We start from the raw sequence: 18,004 nt of genomic DNA, 5'->3' as shown, positions 1-18,004 counted from the left end.
TCCCAGGCTGGTTTCAAACTCCTGGCCTCAAGTGATCCTCCTACCTCAGCCTCTCAATGTGCGGGATTACAAGTGAGAGCCACCGCACCCGGACCAATTTTAACATTTAAAAAATAGGTGTTTACAGGAGGAGGAAGAGAATGGAGAGGAAAGGGTAAGGACAGGAGCTAGTTCTCTGAATATGCTCTATTTTATTCCTTGGCATCATTAAATATTCTACATACTTATAAAATTAAATTTAAAAAAAAGTGCATCTGGTTGCTAGCATAGAAAGAGAGATTGACTATTTCAAGGGAACCTAAAAAACACAGTAATGTGTCTTTACAATTCCAGTGAGGTTTACCCTGAGGACAAAGAATTCAAAAAGTTTCAGATGGTTTTCAGTAATCACACTGGTGACAGTGTTGGTATTGTTATTTTGAGACTGTTGTATGTATATTGTTAATAAAGCCAATGAAACATTGCTTGTGTCATTGAAATAGAATTTTTGGATGGGAGAAAGGAGAAGAGATAGAAAACTAAGGTTAAGTCTGGGTGTGATGGCTCACACCTGTAATTCCAGAATTTGGAAGGCCAAGGTGGGCGGATCACTTCGGGTCAGGAGTTCAAGACCAGCCTGGCCAACATGTTGAAACCCCGTCTCTACTAAAAATACAAAAATTAGCCGGGCGTGGTGGCCCACACCAGTAGTCCCAACTATTCGGGAGGCTGAGGCAGGAAAATCACTTGAACCCAGGAGGCAGAGGTTGCAGAGAGGTGAGATCATGTCACTGCACTCCAGCCTGGGCAACAGAGCGAGACTCTGTCTCAGAAAACTAAGGTTAAGTTCAAACTTCTTCATTCTATATTAAATTGATAGATTCAGAATAAATTCAATGTATTTTATTTTAAAAATGCTTTCTTGTGCTATTGAAAAGGTCTAGAAACAATGATCAACCCTGCAGCAATGAGCACTCCTAGGGTATGAATGTGGTATCTACCACCTACCCACTCAAAGAAACAAGAGCTCATTGGAGAAATGACAGATTCAAGGTCTAGGCTGAAAATAAGTAAGCTTTGAAACAACTTGGCATCCTGATAAGCAAGAAAGCTCATAAAGACAAGGCCATATCAAAAGGACTCAAATCACTCAGGTGTGACAGCATGCACCTGTAATCCCAGCTACTTGGGAAGCTGAGGAGAAAAGATAGCTTGAGCTCAGGAGTTCAAGATTACAGTGAGCTATGACTGCACTACTGCACTTCAGGCTGGATGACAGAGGAAAAATCCTATCTCCACAATAACAATAATAAATTAATTAAACTAAAAATTAAGAGCCTACTTGATAGGTTCCCACTGGCCAAATGTGGGATAAATTGAGCATCAATAATTTTAACTGTCAGCTGGGCGCAGTGGCTCATACCTGTAATCCCAGCACTTTGGGAGGCCGAGGTGGGCAGATCACTTGAGGTCAGGAGTTTGAGACCAGCCTGGCCAACATGGTAAAACCCCATCTCTACTAAAAATACAAAAACTTACCAGGGTGTGGTGGTGCATGCCTATAATCCCAGCTACTTCAGGAGGCTGAGGGACAAGAATTGCTTTAACCCAGAAAGCAGAGGTTACAGTGAGCCAATATCGTGCCAACGCACTCCAGCCTGGGCAACAGAGCAAGACTCTGTCTCAAAAAAAAAAAAAAAAAAAAAAAAGGTTAACTATCATGGCATGAAACACAATCAATACATATAAGCCTTTAATTTGTAATGATATTAAAAACTCATTGTCACCTTGGGAGGATGCAGTGGAACCAACTCATTATTCTGAAAATTAGCATAACAAACATTTATCCTGCCTTTCCCTTACAAACTGTACCACAGGGCAACCAAATAGTTAATAAGGGAAATTTCTTTTTATAGAACAGTCTTGTCTAATAAATGAAGAAGGTTTGATAGAACTGGAATATCAAACTCCTAAGAAAATGTGGATTTGGGCACTGTGTGTCAGAGAACACTGACATCCTGAAAAGATAGCCAGCCCTCTTGTGTCTCCTTCTGGAATTATAATACGCTGCCTATGAAGTCTTTTTTTTGCCAAAACCAATCAATCTTGTATCTGATTGGACCTCTAATTCAAACGACCATTTTGCAGGAAATGCAGGAGAAAGTCAAACATGTTAAAGGACGCCTTCAGAATGCAATTAACAAAACCCGGAATGTGGGAAATTCTACAGGACAAATTGTCCAATTTTCTCTATGAATAAATTGCAAGAAAGAAATGGAGGGAACCTCTAGAACAAAAGAGACTTAAGAGACACGTCGGCTAAATGCAATGTGTGGACCTTGCTTGGATCCTGATTTGAGTAAACCAATTATAAAAGATAAATAATTAGAGAAATTTGAACATTGGGTATTATAATTAGTATTAAGGAATTATTATGGTGTTCTTTATGATAATGGTGTTGTGATTACATATAGGTATTTAAGTGCATATATATTTTTAGAGTTCCTATATTTTAAAGATACCTACTGAAATATTTATACATAAAGCGATATAATGTTTTATGATTTACCTCAAAATAATCCAGTGCTGGGGGAGTAGTGAAACACAGCTGGAATAGGGAAAGGCATAAGTTCATTGTTGAAGTTGTGTATATTGAGGTTGTTGTACTTTTGTTAGTTTTATGTATGAGAACTTTTCAAAATATCTTTATATATATTTACAGGAAAAATACACTTAAAGAAAATATGAAGTAAAATAATTATATATATATAAATAAATATATTAAAAATACAAGGAAAATATGAAATTAAAAAATAGTACTGGCGATACACAGATAATGACCATACATGTGAAGGAAGTGCTCAAATGATGGTGCTTGGGCAATAAAGGCTCAGGGGCTATGCAGTGGTTTGCAAACTCTTCTCTGCCCTAGGTTTTGCCCAGAACCTCTCCCATGTTTCTGTGGGGCAACCCAGTGAAACTCTCACCCGCTACTTCAGTCAGAAAGGTCTGCTTTCCTCAATTTTACATATTAAGGTTTCTTATAACATTTCCCTTGAACAAAGGATTTTGACATTTCAAATAAAATTCAAAACTGACAGCTTCATGGCTTATCATCCACCCTTTTCTCCCCTTAAAAAATAGCCCTTACTCTTCCCCCAGAAGTTTAGGGTAGTAGCCAAAACAGCTGGCCAAGTTTAACATGCAAGAACTGTGGCTCACATTCAAACTGCTATCCTCCCAATGGAAAAGTTCTGTTCCACATGTGTATTAGGATAAGCAGCCTTCAGCTACGATAATGAACAGCCCCAAAACTCAGAAGTTTCCCATAACAGGAGTTTATTTCTTGTGTACACAAAGTCCACTGTGGGTCTGGATGACTCTTTAGGACATCTCTCCTCTATGTGATGGCTCAGGAATCCAGGCTGTCTTGATCTTGTGGCTTGTCCATTCAACAAGAAAAATTCTTAGTCATTGCAGTATCAAAGAAATTCTGGTAACACTGGAAGGGTCTTGCACAAATGTCACTTCTATTTACAGCCAGTTGGCCAGAAGTAGTCAAGCAACTCCACCTAACTGCAAGGGAGTTTGTAAATGTGGGGAAGCCCACGGAATAGCTGGCAGGCATTTCTGCCTCTACCATGGCATCTCACCACCTTTCCACATATTGTGGCCTCCCTGTCATCTCCCCACCCTGACTCCACATACTGGATCAAGCATTAGATTATGTGGATGACGATCAGATCATCACTGAGTACATGATACTTCCAAAATAATGGTTCTGGTTTGAGTGTTTCCTTGAATCCCTTGCTTTTAGATGAGTGACAGGTTGAAACTATCCAAGACAAAGAGTGGCTTGCTGCAGAGACTGCAAGATAGTGTCCTGCAAGGGTAAATTGTATGATAGGACTGAGTATGTAATTCTAAACTTCTGACTTAAATAATCGGAAGTTCTGGCAACAAAGGCCCTATATTTGTGCATGATGTCAACCAGCTGGAGCCAGACAGTAGCTACACACCAGAGATGGCCCTTCATTCCCAGGTCTAACCCAGTCCCCATCACCTGGCAGCTTGACTCAGTCATAGTACCTGCTGGAACCCTGTAACAGGCAGAATCTGTGATCCCTGCATCTGGATATGCACAGTTAGGATCCTCCACAGTTTTATCACCCCAAAGATGGAGTTCTTTCTTCGATGTAACTTAATTTGATTCAATTTAGTTTTCTTAGGTATAATTGAAGATCTCTTTAATTTCCTCCCTCTTATTTAATCTGGATTTAATGCTCTCTTTATAAGTCTCTTAGTCATCTTTTTGGTCAAAGCTGAATCACTCCAATTTCTTGATTACCCTTCTCCCTTATGTCCCAGTATTCATCCCTTTGACGGTCCATGTCAATCTTATTGGGACACTCTCATTTTCCCACGTCCTTTAAAAGATAACTGGAAATCAACAGACAACGGAATCGAGGTGTTAGAACTGAAATATTGCAATAAACAAAACTCTAGTCTGAAGTGAATGGAGTGTGTTTTGACCCTTGCAAGTTAAAAATCGTTGTCACGTTCCTTAATCTACAAGGTTTTGTCAAATTTCTTTGGGCTTCAAGTCACATCAGTTTCTAGGCTGACTGCAGGAGTACACCACCCTCCCATCCTTAGGACCAGGCTAAGAAGGAAGTTAACCTCCGCATCCTCCGCCTGCAGCAACCTGACTACAGTAATATTTGTGGGTGCAGCTCCAGACATTATTTCAGACACCAACCCACCTCCAATTTAATAGGAGCTCATTGACTCCTAAGCAGCAGACTTGCTTTACTGTGTTTCTCTTTCTAATAATCGGGATTATTGATACTAATGATGACAAAAGCAAGCACTTACTGAATTTAAATTGTGCCTGGCATGGTTCCATGTGCTTTACATGGTTCTGGTGAAACTGACAACCCTATGAGGTAAGTACAATTATAATTCCGTTTTATAGAGATGAAATAGAGACTTGGGACTCTCCCAAGATTGTACTGCCAGGAAGCAACAGAAATGGGATTTGAACTTGGAAAGGTTCATGTTCCAAAGTCTTAATCATTATGCTATGCTATATGTGGTACAGCATGGGAATATTTGGGATTACTAAAATATTTCTTTTACTTTTTTTTTTTTTTTTGAGACAATGTCTCACTTTGTTGGCTAGGCTGGAGTGTAGTGGTGCAATCATGGCTCATTGCAGCCTCAGTCTCCTGAGGTCCACGCGATCCTCGATCCTCCCACCTCAGCCTCACAAGCAGCTGGGACTACTGTCACGCTCCACCACACCCAGCTAGTTTTTGTATTTTTAGTAGAGACAGAGTTTCACCATGTTGCTCAGGCTGGTTTCGAACTCCTGGGCTCAAGCGATCCACCCACCTTGGCTTCCCAAAGTGCTGGGATTACAAACATGAGCCACCACGCCCAACCTGAAATCACTAAAATATTGTTTGATCTAAATGCATTGTTTTGAATGTTAGGTTGCTAGTGATTAGGGCTCTTCTAGCTCCATTTGGCTAGTGTAGGGAGACATCTGGTGGCCATTCTGTTTTTTAAAACTTTTCTTCATGGAAAACTTCAAATTAATACAAAGTAAACAGAATAGTATCATAAATCCCCCTCTATCCACCACCTAGCTTTAACAATTAACATTCTGCCATTCCGTTTACGTTCATACCTCCAGCCAATATCCTCCTCTTCCTCACTTATTTTTTACAGTTCTTTTTCAAAAATAAATTTTACATACAGTAAAATGCACACAATTTTAACAATTTATCTTGACCAACAGATACACTCATGTAACCCACAGCCCTATCATGATATGGAACGTTTCCATCACTCCAAAAATATCCTTTGCCTGACAACTCCCCAACTAGACAGTAATTGTTCTGATTTTGCACCGTGAATTAGTTTTGCTTGTCCCAGAGTGCCATTTCAATGGAATCCTACAGTACGACTCTTTTGTGTCTGGGCTCTTTCACTCAGCATAATGTCTATGAGAGTCATCCATGCTCTTGCGTGTACCCGTTATTTCTCTTTTATTGCTGTCCTCCTTCTATTGTACAGATGGGCTACAGCCATTCTCCTGTTGATGGGGATTTGGATTGTTTCCAGTTAGGGACCATTCTGAATACAGTTGAGCATGAGTTGAACTTCATGTTCAAGTCTTTTTGTAGACCTATGTTTACATTTCTCTTGTGTAAATACTTAGGAGTGGAATTACTGGATCAAAGAACAGAGGCATGGTTAACTTCATTAAGAAACTGCCAGATCTTTTTCCCAAAGTGATTTTCTTTGCATTCCTCCCAGCAGTGTGAGAGAATTGTCTGCTCTGCATCCTCACCAGTATTTGGTGGTGTCAGTGTTTTTAATTTTGACTATTCTGGTGGTATCTCATTGTGGTTTTAATTTGTGTTTCCCTGATGACTAACAACATGTTGACCATTTTTCTATGTGTGTATTGCCAATTTGTCTTTCTTCCTTTGTGAAGTGTCCATTCAAGTCTTTCGCCAAATTTTCACTGGGTTTGTCTTTTTATTATTAGACTGTAGATGTCTTTTATTCTAGATATACATTCTTTGCGGCTATATATTTTGTGAATATTTTCTGCTGGTCTGTGACTTGCCTATTTTCTTAACCGTGTCTTCTAATGAGAAACTTTATATTTGATTTATAAATATAAATATTGATTTATATAAATCTGTCTGATTCATAAATAAGTCTGATTTCTTATTTTGTGTCTTTTATTATTATTTCTTCCTGGCTCTCATCTAAGAAAACTTTGTCTTCCCTTGGTTACAAAGATGGTCCCCTTGTTTACTTCCAGTAGCTTTACATAGATTTTAAATTTGCGTTTAGGTCTCAGATGCATCTCAAGTTTGTGTGTGTGTGTGTGTGTGTGTGTGTGTGTGTGTGTGTGTGTAGCGTAATATAATAAAGGGACTGAGATGCATTTTTACTTTCTTTTTATTTTATATTTATGTATTTTTAAGTAGAGATGGGAGTCTCCCTGTGTTGCACAGGCTGTTCTCCAACTCCTGGCTTTAGGCAATCCTCCCGCCTCAGCATCCCAGTGTGCTGGGATCACAGCTGTGAGCCACCACACGCAACTGCAATTTTTTTCTTTCTGTAAATATCTAGTGGTTCCTGCACCATTGGATGGAAATGTTTTCCATTTCTGTGCTGAATTGTTTTGGGACCTCTACCGAAAATCAATTGCCACACAGTCTTATTAAACACAGTCTTATTAAACACAGTCTTATTCTAGCTTTGTTTTCTTTTGCAAGATACTTTGGCTATGCTAGGACCTTTGCATATCCATATGTACTAGTTGTCAATTTATTGCCTCTCAGATCCAAATTCACTCTTCATTACCTGCTGAGCAATAACAAACTGCACGCTTCAGGCATTTCTCCTTAAAGTGAACACAATGTCATTTTTGTCACTAGAGGGCACTGGAGGGACATTGCAAAGGCAGGCGGCTTCTCTTCCTGATGTCATTTGCTATGTTTTGCTTTCTCTTGTTTTCAGACTGTACATTCTGCTGCACGGTGGTATGTGGGGGGCACACACACTCACTGTGTGCCCAAAGCACATAGTCCGTCCGTGACCTCACAGCTCTGGCCAAGGGCCTGGTGACCACTTTGTCACAGCCCTCCTGACAAGACATCACACACTCCAGGCTTCATAACTACTCCTGTTCCCTCTCCCAACGCACACCTGCCCTCTGGCCGCAGCTTGCCTGAGCCCTGGAAATCTCATTCCCTTGGTACCCTCCATGGTCTCCCATCCAGCAGCGCCTGTGCTCAGGAAGGTCATTCCTGGTGCCTGACCAGTGACCAAACCAGCTCCGGCCCTGGTATCCTGGTGAGATTCTTTGCCATCCAATGGGCTGTAGCCACACCTTCTCCAGTGACGTCTGAAGCCCATCCTTGGAGAGGAACACTCCAAGTTTATCCTTCCTTAAATAGTCCTCTGTAGCAAGAATTTCCCTTTCTGGCCCAAACTCCTCATCACTCATGTGGGAATTACAAAGTGAGTTTACACAATTAACATTTATTGAAATAAAGAAAAATTAATTTTTTAAAAAAAGAAAACATTCAAGCTTGACTGATCAACATAAAGGAAACATTAATTTTAGAAAGCATGTATTGGCCGGGCGCGGTGGCTCACGCCTGTAATCCCAGCACTTTGGGAGGCCGAGGCGGGCGGATCACAAGGTCAGGAGATGGAGACCATCCTGGCGAACACGGTGAAACCCCGTCTCTATTGAAAATACAAAAAAATTAGCCGGGCGTGGTGGCGGGCACCTGTAGTCCTAGCTTCTCGGGAGGCTGAGGCAGGAGAATGGCGTGAACCTGGGAGGCGACGGAGCTTGCAGTGAGCGGAGATCTCGCCACTGCACTCCAGCCTGAGAGGCAGAGCGAGACTTCGTCTCAAAAAAAAAAAAAAAAAAAAAAATGTATTGAATACATGGTTACCAGGAAAGCAAGTCTGGGTATGTTGTCTAGGTTCATTTTCTGGCTCCGTCTTTTGGCAGATTTTGGGCATGGCTTATGACATTCCTATGCCTCAGTTTCCTCATCTGTGTGGGGGGGCATAATAATAGTATTTCATAGGGTCAGAAAGAAGATCAGAAGAAATAGCATAAGTCAAGCGTTTAGAATAGTACCTAATGGTAAATACTTGGTTCCTGTCAGCTGCTGCTATTCCTATTTTTTATGATTATGATCTCGTATCCCCAACCATATTGTAAACTCTAAGTGAAGACAGCATAAGTTAATGCTGGCTCTCTACTATCCCAGGGTTTAGCATCTTGTTATTTCCATGCATTAGACGTGTAATAGATATTACCAAATAGACGAGCTGCTGAAGAATGTTCTGTTTCCCGTAGAAAGAAGACGTGAGGAGGAAACACATCCGTCTGCACATGGAAGGGGCGCTGACTGCCCGGGACAAGGTCGGGGTTCAGGATTTTGTGCTATTGGACGCATATACCAGCGAATCTGCCTTTGTCGACAACCTCCGCAAGCGTTTCAACGAGAACCTCATATACGTAACGTGATCCATTTCTCAGCTGTTTTTCTAGGGTGGTTGTTTCCTTCTTGCCTTCACAACTTTGATGAGTGTGAATAATATCACTCTGTTAGGTTAGACATAAAAGGGAGATACTGAGGCGCCACTCTCAGATGCACTTCGATCCTTTGTGCTAAGACGTTTATGGCTGCCCGTCACAGATACCCAACTTACACCACCCTAAGTCACTAAAGGGAATCTGTCCATGTCTGTAAACTGTAGGTCCCAGGACTAGATCTGGGGTTTCAGACGATGTCTGGCGACTCTTTCTCCATCTCTGCTCTGCTTTCTTGGGCATCCATTTCCTTCTCAGGTGCATGGCAGCAAGATGGTTGCCCTCAGATCCGGGCTGTCATTTTATCGCCTTAGGGTTGCCGCTGAGAAGCGAGCCAGTCCTCTGGGGATAAGCTCTAGTAAATGGCCCAAGCTGATGTTGATCAGCTCTGATTGGTCCACTTTCGGTCATGTGCCTGTCTCTGAACCAATCCCATGGCTAGAAATGAAGACTATTCTGACTGGCCAGGCTCTTAGCAGGCCCGCCCTGGAGGTGAGGGGTGGAGTCAGAGCCCCAGAAGGTATAGACAGAGAGCTGGGGAAGAGGGTTCTCTGAAGGACTTTGTTGGGAGAAAGGGGCAGAGCTACCAAGCAGGCAAAAATAAAAGCTGTCCAGCATACCCCATGAATGGTCAAGGGTCAAGAATGCAGCACTTACCAAACTCTTCTCAGGTTGATCTTGTCACATCTAGTTTTTATTCAAAAGCCAGTTTTTGTTAAATTCACATTTATCACCACGCTCTGATTTGGTGGTCAATTTTCAGGTAAATTCCTCTAGGGTAAAATTCATAGTGTCCCTGTGTGTGTCATGGGTGTTATTAAAATTATTTAATTTTTTGAGATGTTATTAGCTTTTGCCAAGAGTAAATTAGACAGAAGCGGTTTAAAAATATTTGTCTTGTAGCTATTTTGTTTGTAATGGTACCCGTGGCTTAATCTATATATTGAAACCAAGGTTACCAGAAGAAATAAACAAGGTGTTTCTTAGAGTACATATCCTACAGCCTAACTTTCAGAATTATCACCCTTAATTGTAGAAATAGAAAAAAAAACTAATTTTATATACAGGAAAAGGAAAAATGACATGGTACAGAGAAGTACAAATGGCATGATAGGATCATCGTGATTAAGCTAAATGTTTCTGATTTGAACTGATAAAGGATTTCAGAAACTGTGTCTTCCACCCTGAATTTCTACTGATTGAAGTAATATGGAATTTTAGTGAAAATTCTCTGCTTCAATTCTATGTTTGATTTTTGTCCTGGAGATTGGAGACATTAGTTAGAATGATTTTGTGTGTAATCTTTTTTTTTTTTTTTTTTTTTGAGATGGGTCTTGCTAAGTTGCCCAGGCTAATCTTGAACTCCTGGGTTCAAGCACTCCTCCTGCCTCAGCCTGCCATGTAGCTGGGATTACAGGCACACACCACCACACCCAGCTATTTTAGCATAATCTTAATATAGATTTAGTGTGTCCTGTATTTGAAACAGCTACACACTGAGAATCTGAGAATATCAGATGTATTTTCCAAGGAGCACATTAATTTTTTTCTATATAAGAGCGTGGAGCTCTTTGTTTATTCATAATTGTATTTCAAAAGCCTTATGTTAGTGGTTATATTATACATATAAGTAAGTACCTGAAAAACCTGAATATGAGTAGAGTCTAATGTTGAAATTTGGGAATGTAAGTGCCAGTAGCAGGAGTGTTTTTCCCAATTTTAGAAGGTTTGTAGGTATACCCATCCTATTCTCTTGTTTGTTTGTTTTTTTCTGTTTTTTCCCCCCCTTTTTCATATGGAGTCTCACTCTGTTGCCCAGGCTGGAGTGCAGTAGCCCGATCTTGGCTCACTGCAACCTCCGCCACCTGGCTTCAAGCAATTCTCCTACCTCAGCCTCCCCATTAGCTGAGACTACAGGCGCCTGCCACCACCCCCGGCTAATTTTTTTGTACTTCTAGTAGAGATGGGGTTTCACCATGTTGGCCAGGCTGGTCTCAAACTCCTGACCTTGGGTGACCCACCTGCGTCAGCCTCCCAGAGTCGTGGGATTACAGGCGTGAGCCACCGCGCTCGGCCCACCCATCCTACTTTCACTGAATGCCAGAGAGACCTTTAAGAACCATGCGTCAGGTTACGTGCTCCCCTCTTAAAGTGATCCATTCACGTAATGGTTTAGGGAGGTATTTCTCTTTTTTTGTATCTTCAACTTTTAACTTCAGGGGTACATGTGCAGGATGTGCAGGTTTGTTACATAGGTAAACATGTGCTGTGGTGGTTTGCTGATCAATCCATCACCTAGGTATTAAGACCAGCATGCATTAGCTATTCTTTCTGGTGCTCTCTCTGTCTTCTGCAACAAGCCCCAATGTGTGTTGTTCCCCCTTCCCACAAATGTGTCCATGTGTTCTCATCATTTCGTTCCCACTTATTAGCAAGAACATGCAGTGTTTGGTTTTCTGTTCCTGCATTAGTTTGCTGAGGATAACGGCTTCTAGCTTCTTCCATGTAGCAGCAAAGGACATGATCTCGTTCCCTTTTATGGCTGCATAGTATTCCATAATGTATATGCACTCTATTTTCTTTATTCAGTCTATCATTGATGGGCATTTGGGTTGATTCCATGTCTTTGCTGTTGTGAGTAGTACTGCAGTGAACACACATGTACATGTATCTTTATAATAGAATGATTTATATTTCTTTGGGTATATACCCAGTATTGGGATTGCTGGGTCAAATGGTATTTCTGTCTCTAGATCTTTGAGGAATTGCCACACTGTTTTCCACAGTGGTTGAGCTAATTTACACTTCCACCAACAGTGTAAAAGCCTTCCTTTTTCTCCACTGCCTTGCCAACATCTGTTGTTTTTTCACTTTTTAATAATCACCATTCTGACTGGCATGAGCTGATATCTCATTGTGGTTGGATTTGCATTTCTCTAATGATCAGTGGTGTTGAGCTTTTTTCATATGATTGTTGGCTGCACGTATGTCTCCTTTTTGAGAAGTGTCTGTTTATTTCCTTTGCCCACTTTTTAATGGGTTTGTTTTTTCTTGTAAATTTGTTTAAATTCCTTGTAGACCAGATATTAGACCTTTGTCAGATGAATAGGTTGCAGAACTTTTCTCCCATTCTGTAGGTTGGCTCTTCACTCTGGTGATAGTTTCTTTTGCTGTGCAGAAGCCCTTTAGTTTAATTAGATCCCATTTGTCAATCTTTGCTTTTGTTGCAGTTGCTTTTGGCGTTTTTGTCATGAAATCTTTGTAGGGCAGGTATCTCATTTCAGTAGGGAAGGGTGGTATCTCTGCCATCCACAGTATTTGGAATAAAACCCCAGTTCCTCATGGGAGCCCACAGAGCCTGGATGATCTGAACCTGCTCCATCTTCAACATCCTCCCTTGCTAGTCTCCATTCTGCCCTTACTCGGACTTCAACCACAATGGCCTCTCATGCCGCTAGCCTGCCACATGTATTCCTTCAGCCTGAAATGCCCTTCCTGCCTACTTTGTTCATGGTTGGCTCCTCATCCTTCAAGCTCTGCTCAGATATCACCTCCTTAAAGAAGTCTTCCCGGCAAGGTGCGGTGGCTCACGCCTGTAATCCCAGCACTTTGGGAGGCCAAGGCAGGCAGATCACCTGAGGTCAGGAGTTCAAAACCAGCCTAGCCAACATGGTAAAACCCCATCTCTACTAAAAATACAAAATTAGCTGGGTGTGGTGGCACATGCCTGTAATCCCAGCTATGGGAGGCTGAGGAGAATCACTTGAACCCAGGAGGCAGAGGTTGCAGTGAGCTGAGATTGAGCCACTGCACTCCAGCCTGGGCAGTAAAGTGAGACTCTGTCTCAAAAAAAAAAAAAAAAAGAAAAGAAAAAGAAGAAGACTTCCCCATGCCTGCTAATATGGCCTGCCTTCATTGTTTATACCCTCATTACGCTGTGTATACCTTTCTCTTTTTTTATTTTTATTATCATTATTTTTTTTGAGATGGAGTCTTGCTCTGTCACCCGGGCTGGAGTGCAGTGACACGATCTCGACTCACTGCAACCTCCACCTCCTGGGTTCAAGAGATTCTCCTGCCTCTGCCTCCCGAGTAGCTGGGACTACAGGCGTGCACCATCACGCCCGGCTAATTTTTTGTGTTTTTAGTAGAGATGGGGTTTTACCATGTTAGCCAGGATGGTCTCGATCTCCTCACCTGTGATCTGCCCCCCTCGGTCTCCCAAAGTGCTGGGATCACAGGCATGAGCCACCACACCCAGCCATGTACACCTTTCTTAATACTGATCTCTTCCTGCAGCTGTCTTCATTCCTCAGCTGTTTGTCTGCTGTCTCCCTCATACCCCCGCCCCCACCATGTAAGCTCCCAGCAGAGATCCCGCCTGATGTATCATTTTAAATCCTCCATGCAGAATGAATACACGGGGATCATCATGTGTGACAGTCTTTTGCACCCCAGAATTCCTCACTTTTGCTTTGGTCCATTTCTCTAGACATATATTGGCACCCTCCTTGTGTCCGTGAATCCATACCAGGAGCTCGGAATCTACACTGTGAGCCAGATGGAACTTTATCAAGGGGTCAATTTCTTTGAACTGCCACCACATGTGTGAGTAGCATCCACAGGATCATCACTAGAAGGATTTTTATTTTTCCCCTTCCTCTCTCTCCTTCCTTCTCTGTCTCCTTCCTTCTCACCATGCATCTGTCCGTCCGTCCATCCATCCATCCATCCATCCATCCACCCACCCATCCGTTCATCCTCCTATCCATCCACATATCCATCCATCCACCTATCCATCCATTCATTCACCTATCCATCCACCTACCTACCTATCCATCAATATATCCATCCATCCATCTAAATCTTTGATGCATGTTTATTAGGTTCTGTACCTCATTTAAGCCCTTGCCTTCTTGTAAAGTAAGTCTTCCAAAGCAGTAGAAAACTTTAGAAGGTCTTTATGGAGTCTCAGCTTAAATATGAAAAAAGGTGGAACCTTTGTGTAACTGCTGAGAAATTTAAGAGTGTGGCTGGAGAGACGTCTTCTCTGGGAAGAGGGTTGCTATAGTGCCGTCCACTGGTGCCTAATAAGACTGCTCCTTGGTAGAAATTTAACCAGGGCTATGGAAGCTTAAGAGGTGCAAATTTCTTCATTTCTCTCCCCTATGTATAACCTATGGTAATAATAATTTGTAGAGGGTGATTATATTTTTAGTACATAACATTTTCTGTTTTATGCAAATTTTTGAAAATACATACTCGCCTGCAGTATGGCCAGAATTTGTTTTTATGTAACACTATAAGTTGACAGGGTAGAATTATTCACCTGAACTCAGATCTCTTGTCTCCAAACACCATTTTCCTTCTTAACATGTAACTGACTCTGTAAAAACAATCTGTTTAGATTTCTCATTTGATTCGGAAGTTAATTAAAAGGGACCGAAATAAAAATTTACGTGTAGTTAGAGTTTATTGGTTACACATTAATTCAGAGTTTCTAGAGCCATTTCACAGAGGCTAGAAAATATAACCACTTTGATATCAGTTTTCACAAAGTTGAGAACATTTTTAAGTCTTAAAACCTTACTATTTTAAATAATTTCCTTTGTATTTGAAAATAATGTATAACCCATATTATCTGCTAAATATTGCTGTTTGTTTGTCACTATGCCTAATTGGCCAAATTTTCTAATAGTTATTTAACATTCAAAACAACAACTATCAAAAGAAAGGAAAGATGAGCAATTTTTTTCTTGCCCAGGCTTTGCTGAATTTTCTAGTTTTTCTCCCTCTTGACTTCTAGGCTAATATTTAGATTCTGCCTCTGTTGTCTTGGTGACTCAGCTATTCCACTTTCTTTTCTTTTTTTTTTTTTTCTTTTTGAGACGGAGTCTTGCTCTGTCGCCCAGGCAGGAGTGCAGTAGTGCTATTTTGGCTCACTGCAAGCTCCACCTCCTGGGTTCATGCCATTCTCCTGCCTCAGCCTCCTGAGTAGCTGGGACTACAGGCGCCCGCCACTGCGCCCGGCTAATGTTTGTTTTTTTTTTTTTTTTTTTTGTATTTTTAGTAGAGATGGGGTTTCGCTGTGTTGGCCAGGATGGTCTCGATCTCCTGAGCTCATGATCCACCCAGCTCAGCCTCGCAAAGTGCTGGGATTACAGGCATGAACTATTCCACTTTCTAAGGCACTCATAAGCCTTTCTGCATCCCTGCCATATATATGTTGAGACAGGGTCTCGCTTTGTCACCTGGACTGGAGAGCGGTGACACAATAATGGATCACTGCAGCCTCCACCTCCCACAACTCAGGTGATCCTCCAACCTCAGCCTCCTAAGTAGCCAGGACTACAGGCACACACCACCACCCTGGCTAATTTTTGTATTTTTTGTAGAGACAAGGTCTCAGTGTGTTGCCCAGGCTGGTCTCAAACTCCTGGGCTCAAGCAATCTGCCCGCTTCAGCCTCCCAAAGTGCTGGGATTACAGGTGTGAGTCACCATGCCCAGCCACCACAATGGATTAAAAGCCAAAATGGCTTTGCAATTCTGCCTCATATTCAGGTTCTATTCCTGGGACACCTTCATGCTTTGGTGTCTGATCTTGAAGATAAAGCGCTTCTCATAGTTTTACCTCTTGTCCTAAAGATATCACTGAAGTTTGTTAATCTCTTTGGTTTCCTGCCACTCCATTCTTAGTATTCTAGGTTTTGAGGGAAAAAATACATGAGATCTTATTCTGTTTATTGAATTGAATTATTTAATATTTAGACAAGATTGTTATTTTCACCTACAGTTAAAAGAACATCTCTTGGAGATGTAAGTTAGTAGCTGGCTTATTCTTATAAAACATGTTGATGGATTAAAAACGTAAATTTGGTGAACTTCAAAAAATATTTTCAGGCCCGGTGCGGTGGCTTACGCCTGTAATCCCAGCACTTTGGGAGGCTGAGGCAGGTGGATCATGAGGTCAGGAGTTCCAGACCAGCCTGACCAACATGGTGAAACCCCGTCTCTACTAAAAATACAAAAATTAGCCAGGCGTGGTGGTGTGCACCTATAATCCGAGCTACTCAAGAGGCTGAGGCATGAGAATCGCTTGAACTTGGGAGGCAGAGGTTGCAGTGAGCCCAGATCGCGCCATTACACTCTGGCCTGGGCGACAGAGCAAGACTCCATCTCAAAAAAACATTCATTACTGCTTAAATTCTTTTGACTCTTCTACGATTTGAGTTTTGGTATCTAGTACACTTTATATTTGATCAGTCCGTGGGTCGTAATAGAGAGTTTTTTGTTTTGTTGTTTTTCGGGTTTGGGTTTGGTTTTTTGTTTTTGTTTTTGAGACAGAGTCATGCTCTGTTGCCCAGGCTGGAGTACAATGGTGCGATCTCGGCTCACTGCAACCTCTGCCTCCCGGGTTCAAGTAATTCTCCTGCCTCAGCCTCCTGAGTAGCTGGGATTACAAGCGTGCACCACCATACCTGGCTAATTTTTGTATCTTTTTTTAGTACAGATGAGGTTTCATCATGTTGGCCAGGCTGGTCTTGAACTCCTGACCTCAAGTGATCCACCTGCCTCAGCTTCCCGGACTGCTGGGATTACAAGCATGAACCACTGTGCCCCGCCTATGGAAAGGGCTTGACATGTGTTTGAGCTCATTGTCCTTGTACCACAGTCTGGATGTGGCTTCCTGGAGCTGGAGCACCTATTTTGCTTCTTTGGTGGGTGTCAGAGTCAAGGGAAGTACCATGAAAACCAATTTGTTTCTGTCTCACTCCCCAGCTACGCTATAGCCGACAACGCTTACCGAATGATGTGCTCTGAACTAAATAACCATTTCATCCTCATTTCTGGAGAGAGTGGGGCAGGGAAAACAGAGGCCTCCAAGAAAATTCTCCAGTATTTTGCAGTGACCTGCCCAATGACCCAGTCACTACAAATAGCCCGTGACAGACTGCTGCTCTCCAACCCAGTGCTGGAGGTAAGCGGTCTTTGGGGACCAATCGAAGGGAGTCCCAGGGAGGTCACTAAGTGAGACAAATCCTGTATGGGCAGGTCAGTTAAAATGGGCAGGTCACTGTTAAGAAAAGGGTCACACAGATAGTGTCACAGTTAAGGGTGTGACCTGGAAGTAAGCCATTTCCCCATTTGTTGAATGGGTCTGCTTATAGTACCTACCTTTTAAGACATTCGGTTTTTGGGGTTTTTTTTGTTTTTTTGGTTTTTTTTGAGACAGAGTCTCTCTCTGTCACCCAGGCTGGAGTACAGTGGCACAATCTCGGCTCACAGAAACCTCCGCCTCCTGGGTTTAAGCGATTCTCCTGCTTCTGCTTCCCAAGTAGCTGGTACTACAGGCATGTGCCATCATTCCCAGCTAATTTTGCCTTTTTAGTAGAGACGGGGTTTCGCCATGTTGGCCAGGCTGGTCTCGAACTCCTGACCTCAGGTGACCTGCCTGCATCAGCCTCCCAAAGTGCTAGAATTACAGGCGTGAGCTACCGCACCCAGCCTAAGAAGTTTTGAGGATTGAGTGAAACAGGTGCACAAAAAGCACACAGCAGAATTAGGAAGCACCAAAAATACTGTATTATTTATTAATAGTTTTCTTATTGTTGAGTTAAAATTATTTTGGTTATATGATTACTTACATTGTTGCAATTCACCGACTTGGTGGCTGATCCTGAACAAGTCATTTTCTCCTTTGTTTTTGTGGCCCTTTCTATAAATGACGATGTTTATAGTAGAAGGAATTTTCCCAGTGGACCCTTTGAGCAGAACAATGTGATACAAAAAGGGGTCTGGTGATGGGGACTGTCAACCATAACTTCTAGAGCAGCATGGGGCTAGGGTTCTGTGTACCCCTCCTGAGACCATTTCCAATA

General features: G+C 42.1%; 1 protein-coding gene across 1 annotated transcript in view; it reads left to right on the top strand.

Moving 5' to 3' along the window:
- Positions 1-8,923: 8,923 nt before the first annotated feature.
- Positions 8,924-18,004, top strand: part of MYO1H (myosin IH) — a 60,927-nt gene continuing 51,846 nt past the window's right edge. Inside the window, exons 1-3 of the mRNA XM_010379539.2 lie at positions 8,924-9,049; positions 13,617-13,732; positions 16,905-17,103. Of these exons, the coding sequence (XP_010377841.1) occupies positions 8,924-9,049; positions 13,617-13,732; positions 16,905-17,103 (441 nt within the window). The remainder of the gene's footprint in view (positions 9,050-13,616; positions 13,733-16,904; positions 17,104-18,004) is intronic.

This window comes from Rhinopithecus roxellana, chromosome 10 (genome assembly GCF_007565055.1).
Source record: "Rhinopithecus roxellana isolate Shanxi Qingling chromosome 10, ASM756505v1, whole genome shotgun sequence".
Classification (NCBI taxonomy): domain Eukaryota; kingdom Metazoa; phylum Chordata; class Mammalia; order Primates; family Cercopithecidae; genus Rhinopithecus; species Rhinopithecus roxellana.
The sequence above is the reverse complement of the archived record's forward strand: the minus strand, read 5'-3'. Positions and strand labels throughout refer to the sequence as shown.